Raw genomic sequence first — 25,114 nt, forward strand, 5'->3', positions numbered from 1 at the left:
CCTGAAGGGCCCCAACTCTCTCAATCCAGGCTCATTGGCCTCTTTATTATAATAAAATTCAGTGCCAAAAGCAACAGTAATGAATTACAAGGCTTAGAAATTAAGGGTCTTTAGTTAGCAAAACATTTGCTCAAGGCTTGTTGAGTAGGGGTGAACTTGAACACATGTTGGTGTGTGTGCTGAATCAGGCAGAGAGTATGCAAAGAAAATCATGCTTTTCATAGCAATTCTTTTTTGGCCATTTCAGTCACCAAATTGTATCAGTCAGCATCAAAGAATCCGAAATATTGCTGCTTCCTCATACAAAAATTACCCTGAAGTTTTACCCTCTGTGTTTAATGAAAAATTACTGTCTGTGTTTAATAGATACTAAATACTGATCCTTAATTTTTTTATTTTTGAATATATAATATTTGATGTGTTCATACTTGTGATTTGTGGTGGAGAGTTATGGCTATACAATTCTTCCAGCGAAGGGCAGTTTTACTGTTGTTATCAGTCTCTCCCCATTCAATTATAGATCTTCTGTATTCCTACCCCACATCTTCCACTTCTCTGTCTGCAAATTATCCCCTCTTTTCAAAATTAAATTGTTTAGAGCACTGGAGTACAGGTTCCCTAAAGAAAATGGGGATGCCACAATCCCCAATATGTATGGCATGAGGAGGCAGGCATTCTTGCTTACATTTGCAACTCTGAGAGACTCGTTGCTTGACGCTCATCAAAACATTCACCTTCTCCAGGTCTCATTTTTCTTACATATAAAAAGGGATACGGCTTTGTATTTTGTAAAATGCTTTAAGATAAAATATGGCCAGTAAGAGAGAGGGAGATTAAAATTTTATATAGCATCAGACAAGTTACCATAGCTCAGCTTTCCAGCTCCTTTAACAGCAGCTGCCAGTGAGCTCAATAGTTACTCATTATCTGAAAATCACCTTTACTGAAATAACTAACCTTGGGCTCTGTATTTTAACATAAATTGTAAAATTGTAGCCATAAAATGCTGTTAATAAAGCACAGCTTACACACACACACACACATATATATATATATAAAAACATATATACTTTGCGCTTGAGGAAAAAATCAGCTGGTTATTTAGACCACCTTCTCCTTTACCGCCAGCAGCATGAACACAGTACTTAGAAGCATCAAACACATTTCAAGGTGGAAGTAGCCACAGCACGGGTAAAGAAGCTCCACAGAGGCAAAACCGTTACCAGAATACGAGGCATTGCCAGTACCAACGGGAAGACATGGAAGGAACACGTAACCTTCAGACCCTACCTGCATTTGCAGTTTAAGATTTAGATTCCTTAACAATCATCTGATTAAAAGTGAATACAGAAATGTTACTTTAAACTACTCCCCATTCTGAAGGCTTTTAGATGTTTTGAAGACATAACAAAGGAGTAATATATTTTTCAGAGGTGTGCTGTTGCTTACACTAAGGTATCAATTTGCAAGTCATGTACAGAAAGTTTTCAAGCACAGGAGGAACCATTTAAGAATCCTTAGCCTGAACTCATGATATTATCCAGTTATTGATAAAACCATGTACAACATCCAAATCTAATTAAAAGACAAGAGTAAAATGATTCTCTCATGCTTTCTTCTAAAACAAAGCAATTCATTTTCATTAAATCTATATAAGATTTTATTTTCTTAGAGATCTTATTGCTTTGTATCCCTGACATACAGCAGCGTTTTACAAATAGTCGTTATTTCTTGTATGCAACAAACCACACGACCTCCCTCAGACAAAGTTTTTCCTTTGAAGATAACTAGCCTAAATCAGAGGACAGAAAAAATATAAAATATGTAATGCCTCAAAATTTGATATTATGTTACCAGTTAGATGTTGAGCTTCTGCGATAAAATCCTGAGTAAGACACTAGAGATAACGATGGGAGAAATTTATGCTCCTATATATAACATTTTCATTCTGAAAACTCCCATTCTGATGCTAAATTGCATACGTCCCTTATATTTTATGTTAAATTCTAACTATTTATCATAATGCTTCTGAACAAGCCCTAGAGTGCCTTCTTTTTAATGAAGTCAGAAATATCTTTACACCTTTCATGCCGCTTTCCCTTTTGATGAAATGAATATATTACATAGTTAAACGACAGAAATATTAGATCAGCACCTGAAACGTCTTCGGTTATCTTGAGGAAATCATCCAGAGAGTATCATTTTTGCCATGGATGTTGGCCAGGAATAATAATAAAGTTTCAATATCAATTTTTAATATTTTAGGAACTTTCCTGATAACTAAATAGCTGCTATTCCAATAGAAACATTATGGATTTATTTGCCAAATCATTCTGCAGTGGCATAATAAGTCATACCTGTGGAGCTAGCAAAACGGGGTACTAAACAGAATTAAGATCATATTAACCAAATCTGCATGAGGCACGATCTCTATTCTCAAAGGCTTCCCAGCCCACAAAGCACCCGGAGAGGTTTTGCCAGACACGCCATCTCAATCCCCGCTTTGGGTATGGATTAGCTATCACCCTATCCATTTTGGACACCAACAAGAAATAGCATCCCTTCTGCTGCAGAGCAAATCTGTCTAAGGGATCCTAGTTAGATACCTTCTAATTCCTAGGTGCTCAGGAAGATAATCTACAATACAGCAAAGGTAATCATCACCAGTCCAACCTGGAAAAGGCCTGTGAGATCAAACAGATCTGTGTTTCACTGACCACTTCATTTCACCGAGTTATTCCAGATAAAGCCTAATAAATCATATTTGGTGAAAGTCTGTCTTCTAGTAGGGCTTTCACAAGTCTTGATCTGAAGACATTAAGAGCTGACAACTCTAGCATTTTTCTGAGCAGTTTGTTCCAATGGTTAATCTCATTCACTATGAAAAATGTTTCCTTTTCTCTTTGAACTGAGTGGCCTTGGCCTCCAGCTGACACTCTCCTACTAAAGAACCTTTTTATATTTCTAATGACAATACCTAGAGACTATAATTAAGTCACCACAGAATCTTTTTTTCTTTTTTTGCTAGGCTGAAGAGATAAAGCTTTTTAAGTCTCTCTTGGAATGCTGTTTTCTCTTAGCTCTCATATAAGTCCTGTGGCTCTTTTCTGCCTTCTCCAGCTTCCACACTGGGTCAAGCAGAAGGTTGATCTGCACAGTATCCTATCTCCAGCAGTGGCTAAAAGCAGATGCCTAAGCAGAGTAAAAGAATAGGGCTAGCATATGTGATATTTCCTTCTGCACTCTTCTGACCATCCTCTACTTTTCAACGACTTCCTGAATATTTAGTTACTCCTCATTAATTTCTCTTCCAGGACTGGAACTTGTTGAGCCTCATTCTGAAAACATGCAAACTTACAGCATCGACAGCAGTCCTGGTAAGGATTTCCAGAACATACAGAATCACCTACAAACACTTACTACCTTCACTGAAAAATATGAATACCAAAACTGCATGCAATTGCTGTGCCTGTTTTACCCCTGCTATATACAGAAGTAGTATCAGTAGTCTGCTCTTACGCAATACTCCTGCACTCTACCACCATGAGACTGTTTATGAGACTGTTTAAACGATTTCCCATTGTCTCATAACAATTCACATTGAACTGACTACTAGAACCAGCCTTTAGATACTTTCAAAAGTCTGTACTTTTTGGAATATAGTTCATCAAGCTGTAGTCATGGCCTAGATGTGTAACTTTGTCCATGTTACAGAAATTTTAGTCTAATGGCCCTACATTAACCTTTCTGCAATCACCTTCGTCTGGCTTGTAGTGACCAGAAATTATTGAATCAGACATGTCTGACAAAACTTGGTTTCCGTTAAAACTACTTACATTGAATTAATTATGCTCATCATTTAATTCTTTAGCAGCAGAACAATATTATTCTTTCCCATTGACTTGCTGAAGACTGATTTCAGGCTCTCTAACCAATAGTCACCTATTTGCCCTTTTTGAACACTGGAACTCATTAGCACTGTTCTACTACGGTGGCATATACCTGGTATCCCAAGATTAACAGCAGCGGGGAAAAAAAAACCCCATCAATTCTTGTAGGTTTGTAGAGTGCAAGTTATCCTATCTTACTCATCTAAAAATGTTTATTCTTACTAGATATTGCTTAATATCCTCCTCACTTCATAATGCACAGGAAAGTACCAGATTGTTCTCATATGATATGATTACATCATGTTGCTTCTTTCTAAATGCAGAAGAGAAACAGTAAATGAAAAATTGTCTTGTTTGTCATTAACAATATTAGCATCTCCATCTAGTACAGTGTCTGTAAGACAAAGGGGATTTTTTCTGATTCTTACTATATTAACTGCTACATCTTATTGACCATAAACCTTTCATTCTTAGTTTTTTTCTTGATGCCCTTACCTTCCTTTATAATTTTTTGACACTTCACAATTTCTCATTTTATATTTATTTCCTACTCCTGATCCCCACTTCTGATTCATTTATTTCTAACAGCCGTTTTTATTGGTAAACGGATCAGTTCTTAGGCAGAACTGTTTTTAAGTTGTGAAATCGTGGGATTTTTTGGCCATTTAATTTCTAAAGTCCTACCACTTCTCATTCACGTTTTTTCTTCCAATTAATTTTACTCATTGGTCTCCTTAGCAATGTTATATTTAGCCCTTTTAATTCATCAGCAGTATAGTGTGAGCAAGTATTGGTTCGGTCTGTTCTGTTAATCAATGCTGAACAAAATTAGGTCATAAGTATTGGTTTCTAGGCAACCGTCAACTTCCAATTCAGCAATTAATTCATCTTTATCTATCCTAGTTAGGTCCAAAATAGATTATTTGTTGCTTAGTGCCATTTCTTTTCTATCATCTATACTTTTTACAATTGCCAATGATGATTAGGGATTTCCAGCCCCATAAATTGAACTTCCCAATAACATCACATTTTTTCTTTCCACAACAGGAAAATATTGTTTAGCATATATTCATGAAGTAGAGGATGGTGAAATAAGAAATAATATCCAGCTGCCAGGAAGAAGCAGAAGTAGTCAAGCAATATACTGGTGCGTAATCTCATGTTCCTTGGCATGTTAATGAAAAGATAAGGATCTATATCTATCCAAGGATAAATATGTGCCGTTTTTAATTTGTAAAATAATAACAAGCATTCAGTAGCCTTTCATAAATCAGTATGCATTGAGCTACTGGGTTTTTTTCTGCTATTTTTAACAATGACATTCACCCCAACCCTTCTACAACCATTATGAAAATGCCTCACTCCAGTTTCATCCTTCCACCAACTGCTTTCCTCCCTTTTCCTTCGATATGAGCTACCACATAACCCTACTCTTGACATCTAGCCTCTCTAATCCCTTCAGTAATCAGTTCGGTCCTCCACACCTCTAGATATGCAACTCCCACTCACCACATCTCCAGCTCCCAGCTCTGTCCTTACCATGCCCTATGCAACCAGCTCTACACTTCTGGAAAATCCCTCCAGGAAATCTCCATTTAACTCAGCTACTACCCACCATTTCTAAATGCATTTGGAAATGGTTCAGTTTTTCAGAGGGGAAGCAGAGATTCTGACCTTGTGATTCGCTTCCTCTTGCAGTACTTTTACTTCCGCTACACCAAATGACTGTAAACATTAGAATTATTTGCTGTCTGATGAGCTGTTAAAACAGGGCTTAATACAATTCTGTGACAAACAAGATCAGAACCTGGTTGACCCTGATCACTGATTAAAATGAGCAAGGTTTTGCTCCTCCTCCCCTCCCCACCATGAAGTACATGTCATATTACATACTAATATACGACAGAACTATTTGTACAGGAAAATTAATTGTAATAGCATTAGAAGCTCAAGTGACAGAGTAAATATTCCACTTGATCTCTGCAAACATGGACTCTAAGCCTTACAGTTCCCTTTATTGAGTCAGCATATTAACTGAGAGCCTCCAAGGCACAGAGAAGTTCAAGGCTTTCTTCAGTTACAACAAAATTTAAACCTTTCATTTAGTCTTTTTACTATTCAGATTTGACCATATGGCTTGAAAGCAATCCAGAGGCAGCCTACATGCTGGACCTACATCAGATGACCAGCAGCAGGGACTGCTGTGGCCATCACCTAGCCATCTCGTGACTCCATTGCATGCCCAACCCTTTCTGTCTTTTGCAGTGGAGCAGCAGAATGCCTAGAAAGCCATTAGCCATTAACCACTTCCCAAGTTACCCCTCTCTTGAGTCTCCAGTTTTATCCTTTCCCTTTAATTTGAAGCTTTTGTTGTGAAGTCAGCCAAAGTCCAATTTGAGTTTCTGGTGCAGGAAAAAGTTAATCGCAAATACAATGAAATTTAAAGAAATAAATACATTACTAACTTGAGAAGGCAACAGTATGTTACAGACTAAGATTACAAATTAAACCAACTTTTTCATTTCTTTACTACAGTGAACACAAAGTTAGGGTGGAATAAATACAGGTTTCAGAAGTTTTGAATTTGAATTGAAGCATGGATTTACAAACCCTGAAACAGGCTGCTTTTGCCAGGTAACTAGCTTTTGGCACATTTAAATGAATGTGATTGTTTCTGTGCAGCGTCAAGGCAATTAGCTCCTGTTTCTAAAACATACGACTATAATCAGGTTTCCTTATTTTCTTGGGGGATTTTATTTCACAGCCTTGGAACAGTGTCAGAATAAGCTTGTTTCCTATACAGACAAGCTTCATGCCTCCAATGGAAAGTTTCGTTGTGCAAGAACAGAAAAGATGTCTTCATCTAGATTATCTTTTTCATTCCAAGATCAGGTCTTTGCAATAAGGAATGAGAACGAACTTGAACTTGATTCATAGGCTCCAAGAAGCTGGTATAAAAATCAGCAGACAAGTTTGATGCGTTTTGAAAGCACCTCACAACATTACCAATTAACCTTCTGCCTTGAGTGCGGTTTTCGGCATAACATGATCCCGTTTAGTTACTCTCTGATGCAGACTGAGGGAGCTGGCTTCAATAAAAACTAACTGCAAAATATCCTTGAGACAGGTATACATTGTAACACTTATTTGTGGTGCACAATACGGTTTACGTTTCTCTTCTCCCTACACACAAGGCTATCCAGCTGATGCTAATATAAGTCTATACATTCATGTGGGCATTTTTAAAGGCATGTAACAGCAGACATATTCCTGCAGTTTTCTCAGTTACAATTTACTGCATAACATGCATATGGTAAAGCGCATGGAAAATACATACCTAGTCAATTAAATTACAATCATTACCATCAATACTGTCCTAAGCCTAACTTTTAAATATTATCATGACATACTTTTGTTTATGATTACTGCATTTGCAAGTTATCTAGTTTAACCTAAGACTTCTGGTTTATGCAGAGAAAAGTCTCCCTCATGTGGAAATTTGCCTAGCAACTGTAAAAGACATGCCACATTTTGCTTCTTGATAATACTTACATTGCTTAGATTTGAAGATTTTTTTTTGGAAAGTATCGCTTAGCAGCTTTTGGCAACATTTTAGATCATCAAAACTACCATCATAGTGTGAAAGGGGAAAAAAAAAACCCTCTGACAAGACAGGATCACAATAATTTAAATAGCTGTTTAAAAAGAAAGCAAGCAAAATACTTCCAAATCCAGTCAGAACGTAATGGAAATTAACGTAGGCAAAATTCACACGATTTATCTTGCATCCATTCTGCAAAAAGAATCAGTCTCCTTAGCTTTCCTGTAGAGTGGTTCTTTTGAATACTTACTGCTCAAGAGGTTCCCACTTATGTGACTTTCATGTATGATATTTTCATGACTCCAGCAGAACTGGGGTCTAAAACTGTAACCAACTGCAAGAGTTAGAATTCACTTACTTATGTGGTGTGGTAAAACTAAATGGTTTATATGTCTTGGCTATAAGCTTTTAAGTTTCCTCACATTTATAACCAGTGTAGTTCAAAAATATGTCCTATCAAATTTTCCATTTTGGAATAAAAGCCCAAGAGGAAACAAAAAGTTCTCTCTCTTTTTTCCCCAGTAGAAATGCTTTAAAGAAAAAAAAAAGTTTCAAGGTAAGATTCACAAGTTTTTTTTCCCTGAAACATGGAGATTTGACCTCAAGTGAATGTTTTCAGTTTTCTTCTGCTAGAAACAGAGGAAAAAGTTTTTTGAATTGACCGGGCATATCGTCTTATTTTGTGGTTGAACCAACAAATAAAATACCAACCATATTTACAGCTATGGTTCAAATGTCTAAGAAAAGCTAATTAGTAACCAAATTAAAGTTTTGTTCTTATGAATGTTGTACTACCAAAACAAGGTATGATATCTAAACACAAGAATAGTGCACTTGGATGAGCATTTTTATTTGGGTGATGTAGAACTGGCTTGTAAGATATTTTCCCTGATCTTTCAGAAAAGCTATAAAATAATTACTGGATTACTTTCACACTCAAACAGCTGAAATCATTAAATCTCTGAAGCTTTTTTTGTGATACCTCTGCATACCACACTGGCTAGGACCAGTAAAAATAATTGACTTTTACTATTCACACTGGGGAGATAGTCCTCCTCTTCTCTCTTACACATATTTTATATATATATATATATATATATATAAAAAATATATATACGTATGTGTGTGCACGCGTGCATGCATGTGCTTATACATATACAGTGCATATGTGTGTGTTTGTGTGTGTAGGTATTTTTTTTTCCAAAATACTTCACAGACCAACTGAAACCATTAATAATTGTTCAGGTATGACTTGTTAGCGATTGCCAGTGTTGGTATAATTTGGAAAACAAAAGCTCTGACTAGTAATAATCAACAAAAAAAAAGAAAGTAGTGGTAGAAGTGCCAGGCTCATAGATTTTACCTGTTTCTCTTCAATGAAGGGAATAAAAGGGTAGTTCACATTAATCTTTTTTGGTTTTAGTTATATAGTATAGTTTCATAAATAATACAAGAATATAACATGCATCAGAACAAAATATAAAGGTATCACACAAGTCTCTCAGCTGTAAAGCTGTTTGGGAGAAGGCTCTCAGTCTTGAAATTTATCAGGAAATTAGACTGAACCCAAAACATGATGAAAACAAACACCTCTCTCCCAAACATACATTTGTGAGCCATCAATACAATAGAAGAACACAGAATAAAAATGCATCTGTTTCTTTTATTGCTAGTAGTGTCCTTCCCACTCATCCCCCCAAGTTTAAAATTTGTTCACAAGACATACTTTAAACGCATCTATAAAAAGAGATACAGGACAGCAACTCCCCATATTGATTAGCATTATTTCATAACAATTCACATATAAATTACCATCCACATTTCTCAGCTTCTGCACATCTCAGAATTGTTTCCCATGTGTTGAATTTTGCAGCCCTTTGCAATTAAAAAGTCACATTACTTATACAATTAGAAAAAAATCATCAAAATGTGACCCAAGTGACCTAGAATGATACACAGTAAGATGTGAAATACACTGACATTTCCAGCTCATTTCATAATCATGTGCTACTACAAAGGAAACATAATTTTACTGAACACACAAACCCTTACTCAATAGGAAAGCTCTCTGGCTTGGTTTACGCTCCAAGAAATTTTGAAGCATATCCATCCCATCCAAAGATCCTCCAGGTTTCAAAATAAGGTTTCTGTATTTCATCCCAGCCTGATAAAAGGTAAAGCAGAATGTTAGTATTTCTTATCTTGCAAACTGCCTCTTCTCGGTATTTGTTGTGTATTTAAAAACCTACAGAAGATAAAACAGCTTCTCTTCCACATTTACTTAAAAATCAAATCCAGAGTATACCACAAGTATAAGGCTCAAGACAGCACAAGTTTAACCTATTCTCTAAGAGGAATCCTTTTTCTTGTGGTTCTGCACAGTTTTGGAAGTTACAATCACATAATGTGCCTAGTTTTTGGCAGACATTCCAGGGGTAGCTCACCCACACAGTCTTCTGTAATGGTTTACCCCCAGGACTAACAGCCAGCGAAAGGGAACATAACAGCTATACTCTCTTAATTCATAATTCCTTTTTCTCTAGTCTCTCTTTGGACAACAGAAAACAGTTCTCCTATCTATAGTACTGTGGAATAACACGGCACACATACACATACTATACGCGTAAACATATCTAACTTCTCTATCAAAGTATCTTAAAGTAATGGAAACACAATTCATATTTCATATTTTCAGGAAGAAACATTACTTCAGAAGAAATGAGTGCCTTTAAAAAGAATGAACCAAGAGTTTGAGACAACAGTAAAATATGAGGTCTTTCTTAACAAGAGATTGTACTTCAAAGAATGTACCTGAACTATTTTGGGCCTTTGAGACATGAATATCAATGAGAAATTATTTTGCAGGCAGAAGTCCTATTTCCTTTATTTTTTTGTATTGAAGAAAACAAGGTTCTTCCTTTTAGTCATTGTATATACACATATACACTTCCCCCACCTCAAAGCTATGAGATTATAGGACTACAGAGCTTCCTGATAGCTGCAGTGCAAAACAGGCGTAGGTCCTTTAACTAACAGATTTCCAAAACTTAATTAATTGCATTACCGGTTGCATCATCAGAATGAACAGCTGGAAAAACTAAAATGAAACAAAAAAAAAAAAAATCACTTAAGCGTTGCTTATATATTGCCGATCGTGCTAGTTTCCCGAACGTTAACACAAATGAAGAAATTGTTCCTTTTAATTATCTGAATAAAACTGAATCTTTGGAGTTTGTAAAACGAGCCTTTCTCTACAGAGACAGCATCTCACCCAGTTCTAGGGAGACCAGAGGTAACTTCAGACAATGCACTTGAATTGACGAATTTGACAGTTAAGGAAGTTACAGAGTTAAGTGTTTGCTGAAGAACTGTTACAGACACAGTCTCAAACTAATTTCTGTATCTCTTACTGAAAACAGGAAGAAGTTTTATTCTAACAGGAAGAGGTAAACCAAATTTCTAAAAACACTAGTCATGATACCGTAACCGTTTTCCGTTCCTGCTGTTCTGAAAACGAGTCTAAATCTAAATACAATGAAATATGAATAAATACAAAAAACATACTGGTATCTAGTATCTGTTTATAAAAGATTATTTGTCCCATCCTAGAGAACTCTATTATGCTTGCAGGGAATGGAAGTAAAGAACAACAGGTTAAAAAGACAACAGATTTGAGAAGATTGTATTGCTCTGAAGAGGGAGTTACACGAGCACCCAAGCAGACAGAGAGTGAGCGTGCATGCGTGTGTGTGTGTTTGTCTATCTGTCAGTCTGTCTGTGAGACACACAGACAGACACACACACACATATACATGGCATACACACTAGAATATCCATTTTTCTTCCTCGCTTCTTGGCTGGGACAGCAGGTTTCACATTAAAAGAGGCACAAGTAGCCTTTTAGCTGAAATATAGTAAATATCCACTTGCTCCTAGCACAATTAAATTAATTCTCAAAGTCCTCTGTACAAAGACAGAGAAAAACAAAAACAAAAACCTACAGAAAAATCAGAATAAAGGGCACTTTCATCCCTAAGGAGAAATAGAAGTCACAGACCAATTCTGGAAAACGTAGCTTGGAGTTTTGACTACACAATCACTCAGAAAAGAGTTCTCAGGGAAGGGAGTAAAGATAACGGGAAAGAAGTCTGTGATGACACTGGAGGGGGGGTGTGTGTGTGTGTGCATGTGGGTGTTTGTGCACGTGTGCCAAAACAGGGAAGGCACACAAAAGTCCACAGGTCCAGCACTGGCATCCCACTCCATCTCTCCCAATTGCAAGCAGTTTGAAAGATAGTAAGTCTAACCACTCCCAAAATATATTTTTGAACATCTGTATCAACAGCATTTTTCTTAAAAGTTTCTTAAATTTTATTCACTTATTTAACTTGACATTTCTTCTTTCCTTCTCTATGAGTGACAACATTCCTAAAATTACTGGGATACGCTACTTTGGTCTAATAAGCAAGAGCGCTTTACCCTCACATGTACCTGTCATGAACCCCTAGAACTTCAAAATCAACCTTGACCTCCAAATGTTGTCATCTCCGCTCAAACTCTTCAGTTTACTTCCTTCCTCATAAAAACCCTTTTCCCACAACACTCATTGGCCTAATCACTACCTCAGTTATCTGGTCCCTACCCCATCTCCTCTTGAGACTCCTCTCTTTGTCCAGGTCAAGGATTAATCTTGTTTTGTTTCTAGGAGTTTTGGTTGCTGTGATAAAGAAAGAGAGGAATGAAGGCAAATTCTAGGAGAGGAACAGGGAAGACGAGCACTTTCTACTCTCTCTCCTCTACTTCTCCCTTGTACACTGTGACTGGATAGAGGGAGGGAAGGGCTAGTACTGCCTGCTAAACTACAGAAGACAGGTGAGAGGGACAGGAACACCCAAAGATCTTTCCCATTATAGAGCTGCAGCATCTCCAGTCACAAGTCTAATACTATCATTTCTGAGAAACAAAAAAAGATCACCGGAACTGGCAGGGCTACTAACTACATCACTAACCAACCTTCCTTTCTGCTGGGGGCAAGAGAGGTCAAAGGATTACACAGGGGTAAAAACACCAGTAAATCTAGAACCCATCAACAATTTAAACCTTGAAAGCCATTTGAGAGAAAAATTAAAGAAGTAAAAGATAGTGAGTTATGCTGTGCTGTGAAAGAAGAAGCTCAAATCCAGTTTTCTAAATTACAACTACATAAAAACACCACACACTTGAGGTATTATCATGGAACTAGACCACAATTATCATACAGCTTTCACAGCAGAATAATACGCATCTGCTCTTGCAGTGGAAGAGCATGGTTCTCGGCACAAAATTAAAGACGAAGGCATTGCTCAATGTAAGACAGAAAATATGGATTAAGTGTCATAAAATAATTGTAAATATTTGATCTTATGTAAGAATATTAAATCCAAATGCGCCTGGAAATTTCCAGGTGGTTTTCTAAAACAATTAAGTTACTTACACACCTTCTTTTTTTGTTCTTCTGAATTTCAGAGATGCAAAAGTAGTACTTGAGACATTAAACCTATGGATCATGCTGACTGCAATAAATCTGGAGAAAAGGGGCAACTAAACTCTTATGTAAAAAGTACTCAGCACCTACCTTTGGATTCATTATTCCCTCCTCTTTAAAGCAGCTATAAAAAATGTCCATAGAAAACACTTCACTCCACAGGTATCCATAGTACTGGCCATCATAACCACCTGCCAGATGTCCAAAAGTAGCTGGCATGTTTGTTCCTTAAAAAGTAGATTAACATTAATGTATTTCAATGAAATTTATTTGGTGAATATAGTACTTCAGCTACAGAAAAAAAAGTAAGGCATCTGTATCAACTAATCTGAAACTTCTAACAAAAGGGTCTGAGCATGCCTCTAGAGGTGTCAACCATACTCCACTGCCTACAAAGGAAACCCAGTTTCCCATTTTAGGCCAGTTACAAATCTGACGCAGATGAGACAGAACATTTAAGGTAGACCCTGTTGAGGTATTCATGTCACATCACTCCAAAATATAATCTGCAAAAGGTTACGTTTTACATTTACCTTCATCTTCCTTAGAATAAAGAGATCATTAAGATCATCCCAAGTTTCAAAATAATTATTTCAGCTTCATGAACTAGATTCTTTTACGAAAAACTTTTTTTTCCTATGACAAGCACTATCGGAAAAGTAAAATATGTGCAATCAAAGCATTTGGACATGCCATACAAAAGTTTCATGCTAACATACCTGGGGTTGCAGGTATTCCTAGAATCTCCATGCAGTTTTTGGCATATTCATCCGCTGGGTCAACAGACGGCTTTGTATGAAGTGCCTGATCAACCTTGCTCAAAACAATCTGACGGAGAGTTAAAAGACCTAGTTGGATAACAGCATTCAATTAATTACCATCAAAGTAGCTGGAGTTTCTTTAGTGCCTTTTATTCAAAGATCTCAAGTAACATCCTGAATTATTAGAATTTTAATTGCAGAAAAAGCTTGGAGTTGTGTTATTATTTTCTTCTGAATTCTTCAGTTACAAAAGTTTCCTTTATTTTTAATAAAGGAATTGCCATTATAAACTCCATCTTTTCATTATTTTCCTCATAGATTAAAATCAAAGTAGACACTTTAAAGTAAAAATTCAGTATTTAAAATGATTTTCTCAGTTGTCCTCACTTTCAGTATACCATTTAATTAATTTAATTCAAGTCTTAGATGGCGGTAGTATATCTACTGCTATTACCTGAGACACTTCAAAAAGCAGCAACTGCTGCTGCTGCTGCTTCTTTAGGCTCTGCTTTTTGAAGAAGGTACAAGATATGAACCTTTGCCCAGATAAGATGCTTATGCAGCTACAATGTCTGCACAAGCCAGCAAGGACAGGTACTTCTCATTCAGGATAGGGAAGCAGAATGAGGCAAACAGCTGAATGCTGATGAGCTAAATTGTAACATAAACAGGTAAGACTAAGAGTTTGGGGAAGTCTTGATTACAGGGTCAGAGGAGTGAGAGAGACAAAATAATAATAGAATGAGGGGAAATGGCACGGGATTACAGCCTTGGTGTGGAGATACAGGCAAGGTGGCATGAGATGCGGAAAGAGAATGGAAGTGGGACCTTAGACGGGGGAAGCAGTGTATCTATAGGAAGATGGGGAACACGGACTTATGGCTCTGGTTTGAGAAGTTAAGGGGTTTATGAGCAATGTTATGCATGCTTAGTGAACTTGCAAACAACGTCCATGTCCGTGAAGCGTTATGGGCAAATCAAATGCAGAAGGCACATTCAGAAAATCTGATGCTCCTGTACTAACACACAGTGTCTGCCCTGGGCTACCAGAAAACTGGAAAAACAAGGAAAAATAAAATAACACCCCTGTTCCCCCAGTCTTATATGAGTAAAGTTGCTGGGTTTAAAAAAAAAAAAAAAGTCACATGGAGAGAAATATAAGAGTATGTTAGTCCTCTGGATAGCCTGGAAAACCAGAGCTGCCACCATTCCTGCATACAGCAGTATCTGTCGTCACAGCCTTTACTAATGGTGGTACCCAGGCTAATAAATCCAGGAACTATTCATGCAATGAACTTAATTTTTTTTTTTTTACTGTAGTGCACACTTAATTCTTCATGGCACTGACAGTGACAACATACACACAGAAGTAGTGTAATTGGCCTGTTACGTTTTGCAAAGGATATTATCTTGACCATTTCCTATGATTTTTTATATATCTATATACACATATAGATATACACTGGCAGAGGAAGAGATACCTGTATTAGCCAGTCTAGAGGCAGCAAGTTTCTCAAGAAGGGTGTCTGCAACACGGCTCTCATCTTTATAATGTCTTGACATTTGTTGTAGTGGTTCTTTTTCCCATACCCAGTTCTCAAACATTTGTGAAGGTACCTCTACAAAGTCCGTTTCCACATTAGTTCCACTAAACCTAGCAAAATCAGTCTAAAAGAGAAAGTCATTGTATTAAACAAAAACAGAATAGGATTTTCAGCAGAATATCAACTTTCAGATGCCAAAACTTCATTGTTAATCACAGCAAAAGGAATCATTTCAATAGGTCAATAGTAAGAAAAAATTATTGAACTTTGAAGAAAGGAAGGCATAAATTCAGATATTTAGGCTATTACTGAACAACAAAATGGATTATTCAGTCATTATTTAGTGCATTCTCTATCAGTGTGAAATGGTAATTCAATTTTTCTTAATACTAATCTTTTTACCTCTTAGGCTAGACAACAATATGAATGTTTTAGTGCTGTCTTATGACAATGATATAAATTGTAAATTGTTACAGAATTTTGTTATATTACCCCATCAAAGTAAAAAATAAACTCCAATTATACACTCAAAACTGTTTATTGTATTGCAGGTCTAATGCACTGATTCAAAGATTTTACTTGACCAACTTGAACCTATTAAGCTCTAACAACTTTTTCATTCACAAAGTGTGTATGTGTGCAGAGAGAAAGACAGACACACACACACAGAGATAATATATTAAACAGTTGTTGAGCCAGTGCTACATGGCCTGAAATAAATGAATCCTGGAAGCTTTAGGAATGAAAAGTCTCCAAATCCGATGTTCAGCCACTGATACAACAAGCTTCCTTCTGTAAGCTAATCACATCAGAGCTTTTCATTTTATTTCACTTAGTACTATCGCCAATTCCTTCATGTTTAAAAGGCCCCCCGGATACTAATTTTGAAGAAAACTTTTGTGCAGTTAAAAATCTTTGTAAGATTATGTTCTGAAACTAAAACATTTTTGAAAAGAATTGGTCACTTCTGAAAGCCAGATGTTCAAATGCAAACAAATGATCCGGTCTCCCTCTAGGCGTGTCTTCTAATAGCTTCCACCTTCTCCTGCCAATCCATTTTTTATTCTTTTCCCTTCCCAGCACCTTTCTAATAAAACAAATTCAGGTGCTAAAATAAAAGAAAAATTTTCCAGTTAACCCAACGCCCTCTGAAAGAGCTGCGGATCTTCGTAGGTTCCTTCCTCCACTAGAAATAGAAGGCCAGAGGAGGACTAGCTTTTGAATTTGTTTTCTTGAAGGGCTACCAAAAAAACCACATATCACATAGGACACGCACTGAACTAGCAGCTATGCCACATGCATGGATCTCCCTCTCATGTCTTCAGAAGAGCACAGAAAGGCAGAAAAACATTTGCCTTCATATGCACTAGTTGATCACTCAAATCCTTGGCTGGAACAGGCTGGCCCTTGCTATTATACATGCTGAATCCCAGCTAGGAAAAAAAACTAGGAAGAAACAGCTGGGAAGCAGTGGTGATAGAAATGGTTAGAGGAAAAGATAGGAGGAGTGCAAGAGTGTCTTGGCCTTCAGATATACTCATCTACCCATCCATAACTGACCCATACTAACCATAAATATTGAGATATTTGTGTAAGGTACTTGAATAGCTCCCCTTCTCCAACGCCATAAACAGATCTCTTCCTTGCCCTGGTATCTCACCTTCTGCAGCTCCCAGTACCTTACAAGGAGTACCACTCTCGAAAAGCTAACCTTCACTCACTGCTCATACATTCCCTCCCAGTTAGATCCCCCCCATACTCTGGAGGACCTGTCCTTAAAAAAACAAACAAACAAAACATATGAAACAAAACATTGTTTTGCACATACTAATCCGAGAGAGAACAGGATGTGCTTATGTGGGGCAGGGAAGTTATTTGCAGGTGTGTTTATTAGTTCAACAAATGATTTACATGAAATACAGCAGCAGCAAGCACAGTAGTTACACACACAGAGACTATTTCAGCAGTGAGATAGGCAACTGAAAGCAGGTCTCCCTGACCTATGTGCAATTCCACAGCAAGTGAAGACATACGTAAGTTAACGGAGGTGATGGCTGGGCTGCCCTTAAGAGGCTCTGCAACACATGTGCATTTTCATTGGTTACCTAAACTCTGTTCAATTTTGTATGAAAGCTGAACGTGTTACATTTATCAAGAGCTTCTATGTAGTTGAGGAAAGAGAACAGAATTTATTTCTTAACTTCTGAGCTCTGAAATGATTGTCTTAGAGTGAAGATAATCAAATTATCATTACACTTCTACCTTTGAAAATAATGAAAAAATGTATTAAAACGTCTAGCTTTTTGCTCTGAACTTCGATTGAGCATTGTTTGTTTAATTCTAGATTTAACATAGGATTTCCATGTCCCTGTTTCTTTACCCTTCAGTCCCAGGTCTGGGATCAAGGTCAAGAATTAAAATCTACTGTATCTCCCCCAAATTTTATGATTTGATATTTACTTATAAAGGAGATCACAGCAGCACCACATAAAGGCTGGATTTGTGGATAATGATGCAAATTTACAGTTTTGGTGAAAGAATATTGAGATTTGTCCCCCTCTCCGAAACAGAAAATTGTCATTAGGCCTGTAAGATTCATCATCATCTAGAAGAATCAATCTTAAGTGTCAATAAGAATGAAAACAGGAAGTTTAAAACTTTGAGGTCTTGATGTGACGTTTGCAGCCTAGCTTCTGCTCTTCCTGCTCACAGTGAAAATCCCCAGTGTCAGCAGGGAGAACAGAAAATAAGATAGCCCAAGTAAGACCTGTTTTATGCTTTTGATATCAAGAATGGTAGCTCACAAAGGAGTAGTAAATGCCAGAACGCTGGAGGTGAAGGCATAACTATATGGATTTACAAACAGTTTGCATTGCTGGGGACAGCAGCCCTTTTTGTTTTTTTCTGCCAAGTACATAGCATGTGACTAGGAACAATAAAAAGCCTTCTAAACACTGTAACAGGAGCCACAACTGAGCACGTCTTTACCTTACACATGGATCTATTCACTAGTCACAGGTATTCTCAAATACAAACGCAAAAGGATATGCTCTTATGAAACTTTTTCAGAAGCTGTAGTCACTGCTGTAGTTTTAAATGAAAATTAAAAACAAAACCAAGCTTCCACTTTGAAGAATTACCAAAAAATGCATAGGTAATTTACTGAAATTAGAAACCACCAAAATAGACTTATAGACTGTCTCGCTTTGAGACAGTGGGTAAAGAAATAGGTCCTACACTGGAATAGAAACATCACTAACCTGTGCACATATCTGATGCATTACATGACCAAATTCATGGAAGTAAGTCTTCACTTCATCATGTCGCAGCAATGAGGGGCGATCTGATGCTGGTTGTGTAAAGTTGGTTACCAGAGCAGCTACAGACATCATTCTGCTGCCATCAGAGAGAAGGCAGCCAGGCTGGAGACCAAAGCATGCTGCATGCCCATACTTCCCCTCTCTGGATAAGAAAACATATCAGAGACTACCTTTAAACCATAAGCCTGCTCACTAGGATAAGAAGCCTATTCAAGGACAGGGACGATGAGTCAGTGTCTCTTTAAAAGTCTTCATGAAGAAATGACACCTTTTCATTAGGATAATCACACAGCATGCCAAGAACATAAGTGGAAAAAAATAGTACTTAAATCACATCAGTTTTAAGACTGACAGCAGCATTTACAAGCATCTGATTTTAATTTAGATCCTAGAAGTATATACACTTTTGAAGTCAATTCTATTTTTAACTTATAAACACTGTAACAGGAAGGACTAGGTTCTATCCTCTGAAGCAGTAGCTTTTCCTTCATTATAGGACATAAAATAATACAGTTCACTGCCTTTTAAGTGTGATCCAAAAGTTTAAAGAAAAATTGTTTGGAAATTCTTGCTACTAAATTCGAGTAGTTAGGTCAGAAAAATCCAATTAACAAACATCTTCCGCAATTCATGTGTGATATGGAGAAAAGGGAGAGCAGACAAACAGGTGAAGAAAATCAGTGCCCATCTTAAAAGAACAATTTATGTACTTTTATATCAACCAACCTAATTTCCTTTTACCCAGAGAAGCCTTAGATCAATTTATATCCAAAAAAAAAAGAAAAGGTATCAATCAATTTATAAATTGCTAAAGAAACAGCCAACAAGGACTAGCTGAGAACAAGTCATGTCAAATTAGTCCAGTCTCCTCCTTTGACAGGGCACAGATTATTCTGATAGCTAAGGAAGAGCTATAGAGATGAACTGGAAGTACATTTCAAGGTTTGTTCAACAGGAATCTATCTGATGTTTTCTTAAGCAATCTGGACAATGGGGTACAAAATACACCTATAATGTTTACAGATGAACAGGGAAAAGCTAGAAACACTTGGCAGATTGGACTATAATTCATCTGAACAGACTGACGTAGCAGTTCAACAGAAATGAAAGTAATAAAGTCAAACAAGGTATTACAGCTAGGAAAGTCAGAGATAAAATGATGGACAACTGGATAGAAAGCCATATTACAGAAAATGAACAAAGAGTTAGAATGCTTCATAAACTTGAGTGTGAGCAAGGAATGTTATATTACAGCAAAAAAGAGCTAATATCAACAAAAATAAAAAAATCAAGTATTTTACTCAGCAAAACTGAGGCCTCAGCTTAAAAATTCTGCAATATTGCACCTTAAGGAAGTGCACACAAGCTGAAAACAGTCCAGAGGACAACATGATGAACACAGTAACAGTCTTGCCAGGGGGATAAATATTTACTTCCAAATGCATTTAATTCTGCCCACTCCAGCAACCTGCTCAGACCAATCCCATTTTAAACACGTAAATAAAACACTAAATCATAATTACCTGGGGTAAAGGTCCAAATAGAACTGCCCTAAAGTTTCTCCTGTTGAACTGTCCTTTACTGTATAAAGAGTGACACTGTCATGCCAAACATGAGCGCACTCTACTTGCTCAAATACAAGCCCGAGCAGCTCCTGGTAGATATTCAATAAGCCTTCTGTAACAGCCTCAATTGGGAAGTATTCCTTCAGCTTCTCTTGATCTATGGAGTACTTCAGCTCTTGTGTTTTGTTCATATAATAATGAAGATCCCACGCATTGATTCTTCCATCATAATCAAAGTTTCTTTCTTTACACTCCTCCTTCTTCAAGTCTAGAATGAATTCTCTTTCTTCCTCAGCCAATGGCTTTAACTTCTTACTCAAATCATCTAAAAACAAAGATTGCCTTTAAATTAATTTGTTTGTTCCTTAGTAATATGTATTCCTACTAATCGCATTCAGATTTACACTGTCTAACTTTAAGCACGTGCCCCAAAAGTGGATGCTAGAGTTTCCCGTTTGTTGTTTAATGGCAAGCCAACTGTCTGCTTTCTGTTTCAATGAGTTTTAGTTGTAGGCATGCCCGAAATAGCACAGAAACGCACATAGGTCTTGCAACGCTGGGAAGAGTCTTAAGTTCAGACTTCTTCAAAGACATGAGAAATGAAACTTGACACATTTGCTTAAAACCTTTGATTCTACTTCACGTAGAATCAATTCTCTTGATGTGCTTCTGCAGAAGTAACTGAAGACTGCAACTACTGTTAGTTCCTGGAAGTGTAAAACAAAATTCAACCACTACTTTTTCTTCCAGGACCTTTATTCCAGCTGAAATCCTATGAAAGAACAAGTCAGCAAAGAGTTTTTGCCTATACTATAACTAGCTTCTTGACTAGCAAAGCCACAGCATACTAATTCCCATAATCCCAATTTTTTCACTGTAGCTCTTCTTGGGACAAGAAAGGATCACAGCACTATGAAAGCACAGATACAAAATATTTAAGCTTACCGAAGGTGCCATGAAGTACATACTATGCCTACCTTCCATTCTGAGTATTTCTGAATGGCCAAATGCTTTTTTTCTTCCTTAAGAATTCAGCCTGATGTTCAGCATTTGCATTTCGAGTACAAACTTCAGATATTACCACTCAGGTTTCTAAGTAAGCTATAAAACACTATGTGCATTTACACAACTAATAAATGCTAACAGTTTACAGCTCACACGCATAGGACAGAATGCTTTTTCTCCTAGTCGTAAGATCAACTTACGAACATCAGTTTAAAACGTGAATATATATGAAAAAAGCACAGCAAAGGATACTTTCATTCGTATCAAAAGAACTAAATCAAAGCTGATGATCAATTTGATGAACATTCTCCCTTTACAGTAATTACCATGAAACATGATCCTTGTGAACATAAAAATATATAAGCTTATATTGTAAACAATTAGAGTAACAACAATTGCTATTAAGTTTTGAACTGTGTCAGTGTCAGAGTAAGTGGAAACAGCCCGCTCTTCTGGAAGCCCACTTAGAATAACAAAAAAATATACTGGGTAGAAAAAAGTCCAAACTATTTTAAATACACTTAAAATCAGATAATTCTATCATTTCAATTAGAAATGAAAACTAAAAATAAGTTCATTGACAAATATACAAAAAATTGGCATTGCCAAACCAGAAGCCGAGCTCACACCATATGAAACATGACAGAATTACAGCTGAAGGAGACACATTTGAGCCTCTTGACTGCTGTGCAAACACAGAAAACCACTTCTACCAAACAGACCTTACTACTGTACTAAATAATTTTGGGGGTGTTTATTTATAAGAAATATAAATACGTGCTTTTCTTGGTTAAAAGACTAAGTAGTCTTAGAACACACTAATAAAGAAATATTAATTATTATGTGGAAGTGCATAACTCCAGAAAGTAAAGGTTAACTCTATGCACATGAATTGAGCCACTGAAATCAACAGGATACATGAAGTCATAAACTGTGTAGTTCAAAATTTTCAAAATGTCCCTCTTTTCAGATCAAATTCCATTAGAGGGCCTTTACCTTCAGAGAGGATTCAGGTCATTCCAGATTTTTTTCCCAGCCTGTGAAGACTGTATCATCAAAAAACCCCAAAGATTTAAACAGAAATAACACTCACATGTTGTTTAAAAAAAAAAAAAAAAAGAAAGGTTAAAAATAATTTTACCTTACTACAGTATAAAAGAAAAATCATATGAATGTGCAGAAGGCTGTTCTGTCACAGTCACTTCAGGACTAGTTATATGTAAAAGTTAAAAAAAAAAAAAAAAACTGCTTCTGTAATAGTTAAGTAATACATGCTATTTTGCATATCACAAAGAGCTTTTGCTTTACTATTCTTTCTCCAATTTGAAATAACTGAAAAAATTAGAGCAGCGTAGCTACCAAATACGTTCCAAAGTATTTATTTTGAGAAGTCTTTTTTTGTCTTGACTGGAGAGAGGAAACTCAATAAATTGAGTGTATTAACTAAGCATTCGGCATTACAATTATATAGATACTGAGCACATACCTACTTTCTATTAACCTCTCAGTCAGCTCAGGAGTTTGCCTGCCAGCATGCAAGATGCTCAGTGACCTCAGTTCAGGTATAACTACCTCATTCATCTACTTGCACACAGATATTTAAAAACAGCTACAAGTTGCAGATATTTTAAAATATCACAGAATGCACAGGTGTCACAACAATCACACCCAGGCGCATAAGCCATCATGGCATAAGCAACTATTCTAGCCCCACAATCGTATGTCATGCATCAAAAGATCACACACAATCGTTTCACTTTTAAAAAAAGGATGCAAGTACTCTGTAAAAAATTCTCCTCCCTGCAAAAGCACCCATCAGAGGCAGCTGTTGTGGAAAAATCATTGAGCTTCATCGATCAGAACTACTTTGTACCTCTAGCAAAAGTTTCGTTCTGTTGTAACCAAGACAGAAAGCACTTACATAGAAAGTCAAATACAGAAAGTAGATAACTAAAAAGGACACTCTGTGCCTTAATGATTTATAAGCTGCTTCTCTAAAACCTTTTATGACATAAGAATTATCTTTTCTCTCCAAGCATACTTGTATCTTTCACTATGACAGACAGAGATGCTAAGGCTACAGACAAAAAACCTGCAGCTAACTTAAGGGAACGAAAGGCCGCAACCGTGACACAGCCTCTTGAACTGGTAAAACATGCTTACACTGCACACGTTATTCTGGTTCCAAATTAGGATAATTCCATTTGGGGCAGAAAAAGACATAGCAGTTTATCTGTACTGGCTGTCCCAAAGCAGTTGTTTTCAATATGCCAGAAGAGAGGCAACAGAGAGCTCCTTTTCTATCTGAACATGATGCACGTGGTGACCCAATTATGTATTTAAATTAATCTTGGCTGAGGAGTCACGTTGCCACTCTAAATATAAAAGTATTATTTATAAATAAAAACAAACCTAAGAAGGCTGTTACGTTATCTGTGCTCTTTGCAGTGTTCATTTCCAGGACAAAGTTGGCATGAGTATTATATCCAAGAAGCTCTGCTACTTTTGCTCTTAGTGGAAGCAACTGCTGAAGAATTTTTGTGTTCTCCTAAAACAGAAAAAAGGCAATTTTGTGAACTTAAACCAGCTAGTGCATGTTATGAAAACAATTATCTGAATAACATTTGTAATCATAAAGAACAGCAAATATTTAAAATGAAATACATTTAAGACTTACATACACAAAAATATTAGTTTAGCTTGATTCTTGTAATTTTCTGGTCACAGCACTTGATTATAGACAACTAAAAACCTCATTTTCTAATCAGTTTGGGTTATTATTCTCCCTATTATAATAAATCTGTTTCAATTAAATCAAAAGATACACAGTTTCCTTTTCAGGTAACAAATCTCTGAGTGTTGCAAAGAGCTGATTTCCTGTATCAATCATTTAAACACCCAAAATATAACAGGGTCACAGCTTAAAGAAGGCTTAACTGCTAGTTACTGCTGAAGACAGACTGCAAAGACAGACTACTAGGCCAACAGGCACCTGCAAAGCTTGTTTGTAGGTTTCCTTATTTTGCTCACTGACAACAGCAGTCAGAGTAAGGGGTAACATTCGTCTCAAACAAAAAACTCAGGCCCTGGCCTAAATGCAGAGGAAGGATCCTGGAGAATTTGAAAATATAGCTGTGTTAGTATCCATTTCTGGAAGAACGCAATTTCTCTGGGAAAAACCTTTTTACAAGGTATGTATAGAACACGAGGTTTGAAGATGGTCCCACAGCTTTTACAGCCTATCCCTTTAAACGTGCTAGCTTAGTGTTCAGTTCTTCACGCCATTTTATCTTATCTTGTACTCTTCACATTTCCCAGCACTTCAAGTACAAAAGCTCAACTCTGCCGTTGTTCTCTAACAAATGGTTGGTACAATTGCCTGAATGACACTTCTCTCCTTTCGAGCCTTTCCATTACTTTTGTACCTATCTAGGTGTCTGCTCTCATCAGTTTCAAACAAATTATTTGTGAAATGATTTCTCCTCTTTATAAGACATGTTTCCAGCTATTTTTCAGATAAGTGAGTCTTTTGTTAAAAAAAAAAAAAAAAAAAAAAAAAAGCATTTATTTCATTTTAATCACCTGCATTTCCTAATTAAAACGTGTGCTCAAACAACCCTTTCATTCTGAAGATTCCCACTTCAGAAGCTACATTCTGGAAGCCTTCTCTGGGAGGAAAGTGCCAACAAGTAGCTGCAGAACAGACTGCAGGGAAATCTGGCAACAGAACAAAATCCAACTTCTATTAACACCACACTATGACACACACACACATGCAGATCATCAGCTGCTAAAGTCTTTCATCTACAAGAATAAAATGGAATGAGGAAATGTTAAAGACTGCACTGACAGGTTTTGATTTAGTATTGCTAGACAATATATAGAACTCAAACCTAACTCTTGA

General features: G+C 36.7%; 1 protein-coding gene across 4 annotated transcripts in view; it reads right to left on the minus strand.

Annotated features, from left to right (window-relative positions):
• Positions 1–25,114, minus strand: part of LOC104146887 (neurolysin, mitochondrial) — a 62,661-nt gene that overhangs the window by 10,519 nt on the left and 27,028 nt on the right. For 2 of the 4 annotated variants that reach the window (XM_068927491.1, XM_009679170.2), the window contains exons 7-13: positions 23,623–23,758; positions 20,164–20,530; positions 18,581–18,782; positions 15,258–15,444; positions 13,735–13,863; positions 13,106–13,242; positions 8,895–9,655 (exon numbers count right to left, since the gene is read on the minus strand). In XM_068927491.1, coding sequence (XP_068783592.1) covers positions 9,521–9,655; positions 13,106–13,242; positions 13,735–13,863; positions 15,258–15,444; positions 18,581–18,782; positions 20,164–20,530; positions 23,623–23,758 — 1,293 coding nt within the window. In that variant the 3' untranslated portion in view covers positions 8,895–9,520. Of the gene's footprint in view, positions 1–8,894; positions 9,656–10,555; positions 10,589–13,105; positions 13,243–13,734; positions 13,864–15,257; positions 15,445–18,580; positions 18,783–20,163; positions 20,531–23,622; positions 23,759–25,114 lie in introns of those variants that run through there. The other 2 variants (XM_068927489.1, XM_068927490.1) reach the window with 2 other exon arrangements.

The sequence above is a fragment of the Struthio camelus genome, chromosome Z, assembly GCF_040807025.1.
Source record: "Struthio camelus isolate bStrCam1 chromosome Z, bStrCam1.hap1, whole genome shotgun sequence".
NCBI lineage: Eukaryota > Metazoa > Chordata > Aves > Struthioniformes > Struthionidae > Struthio > Struthio camelus.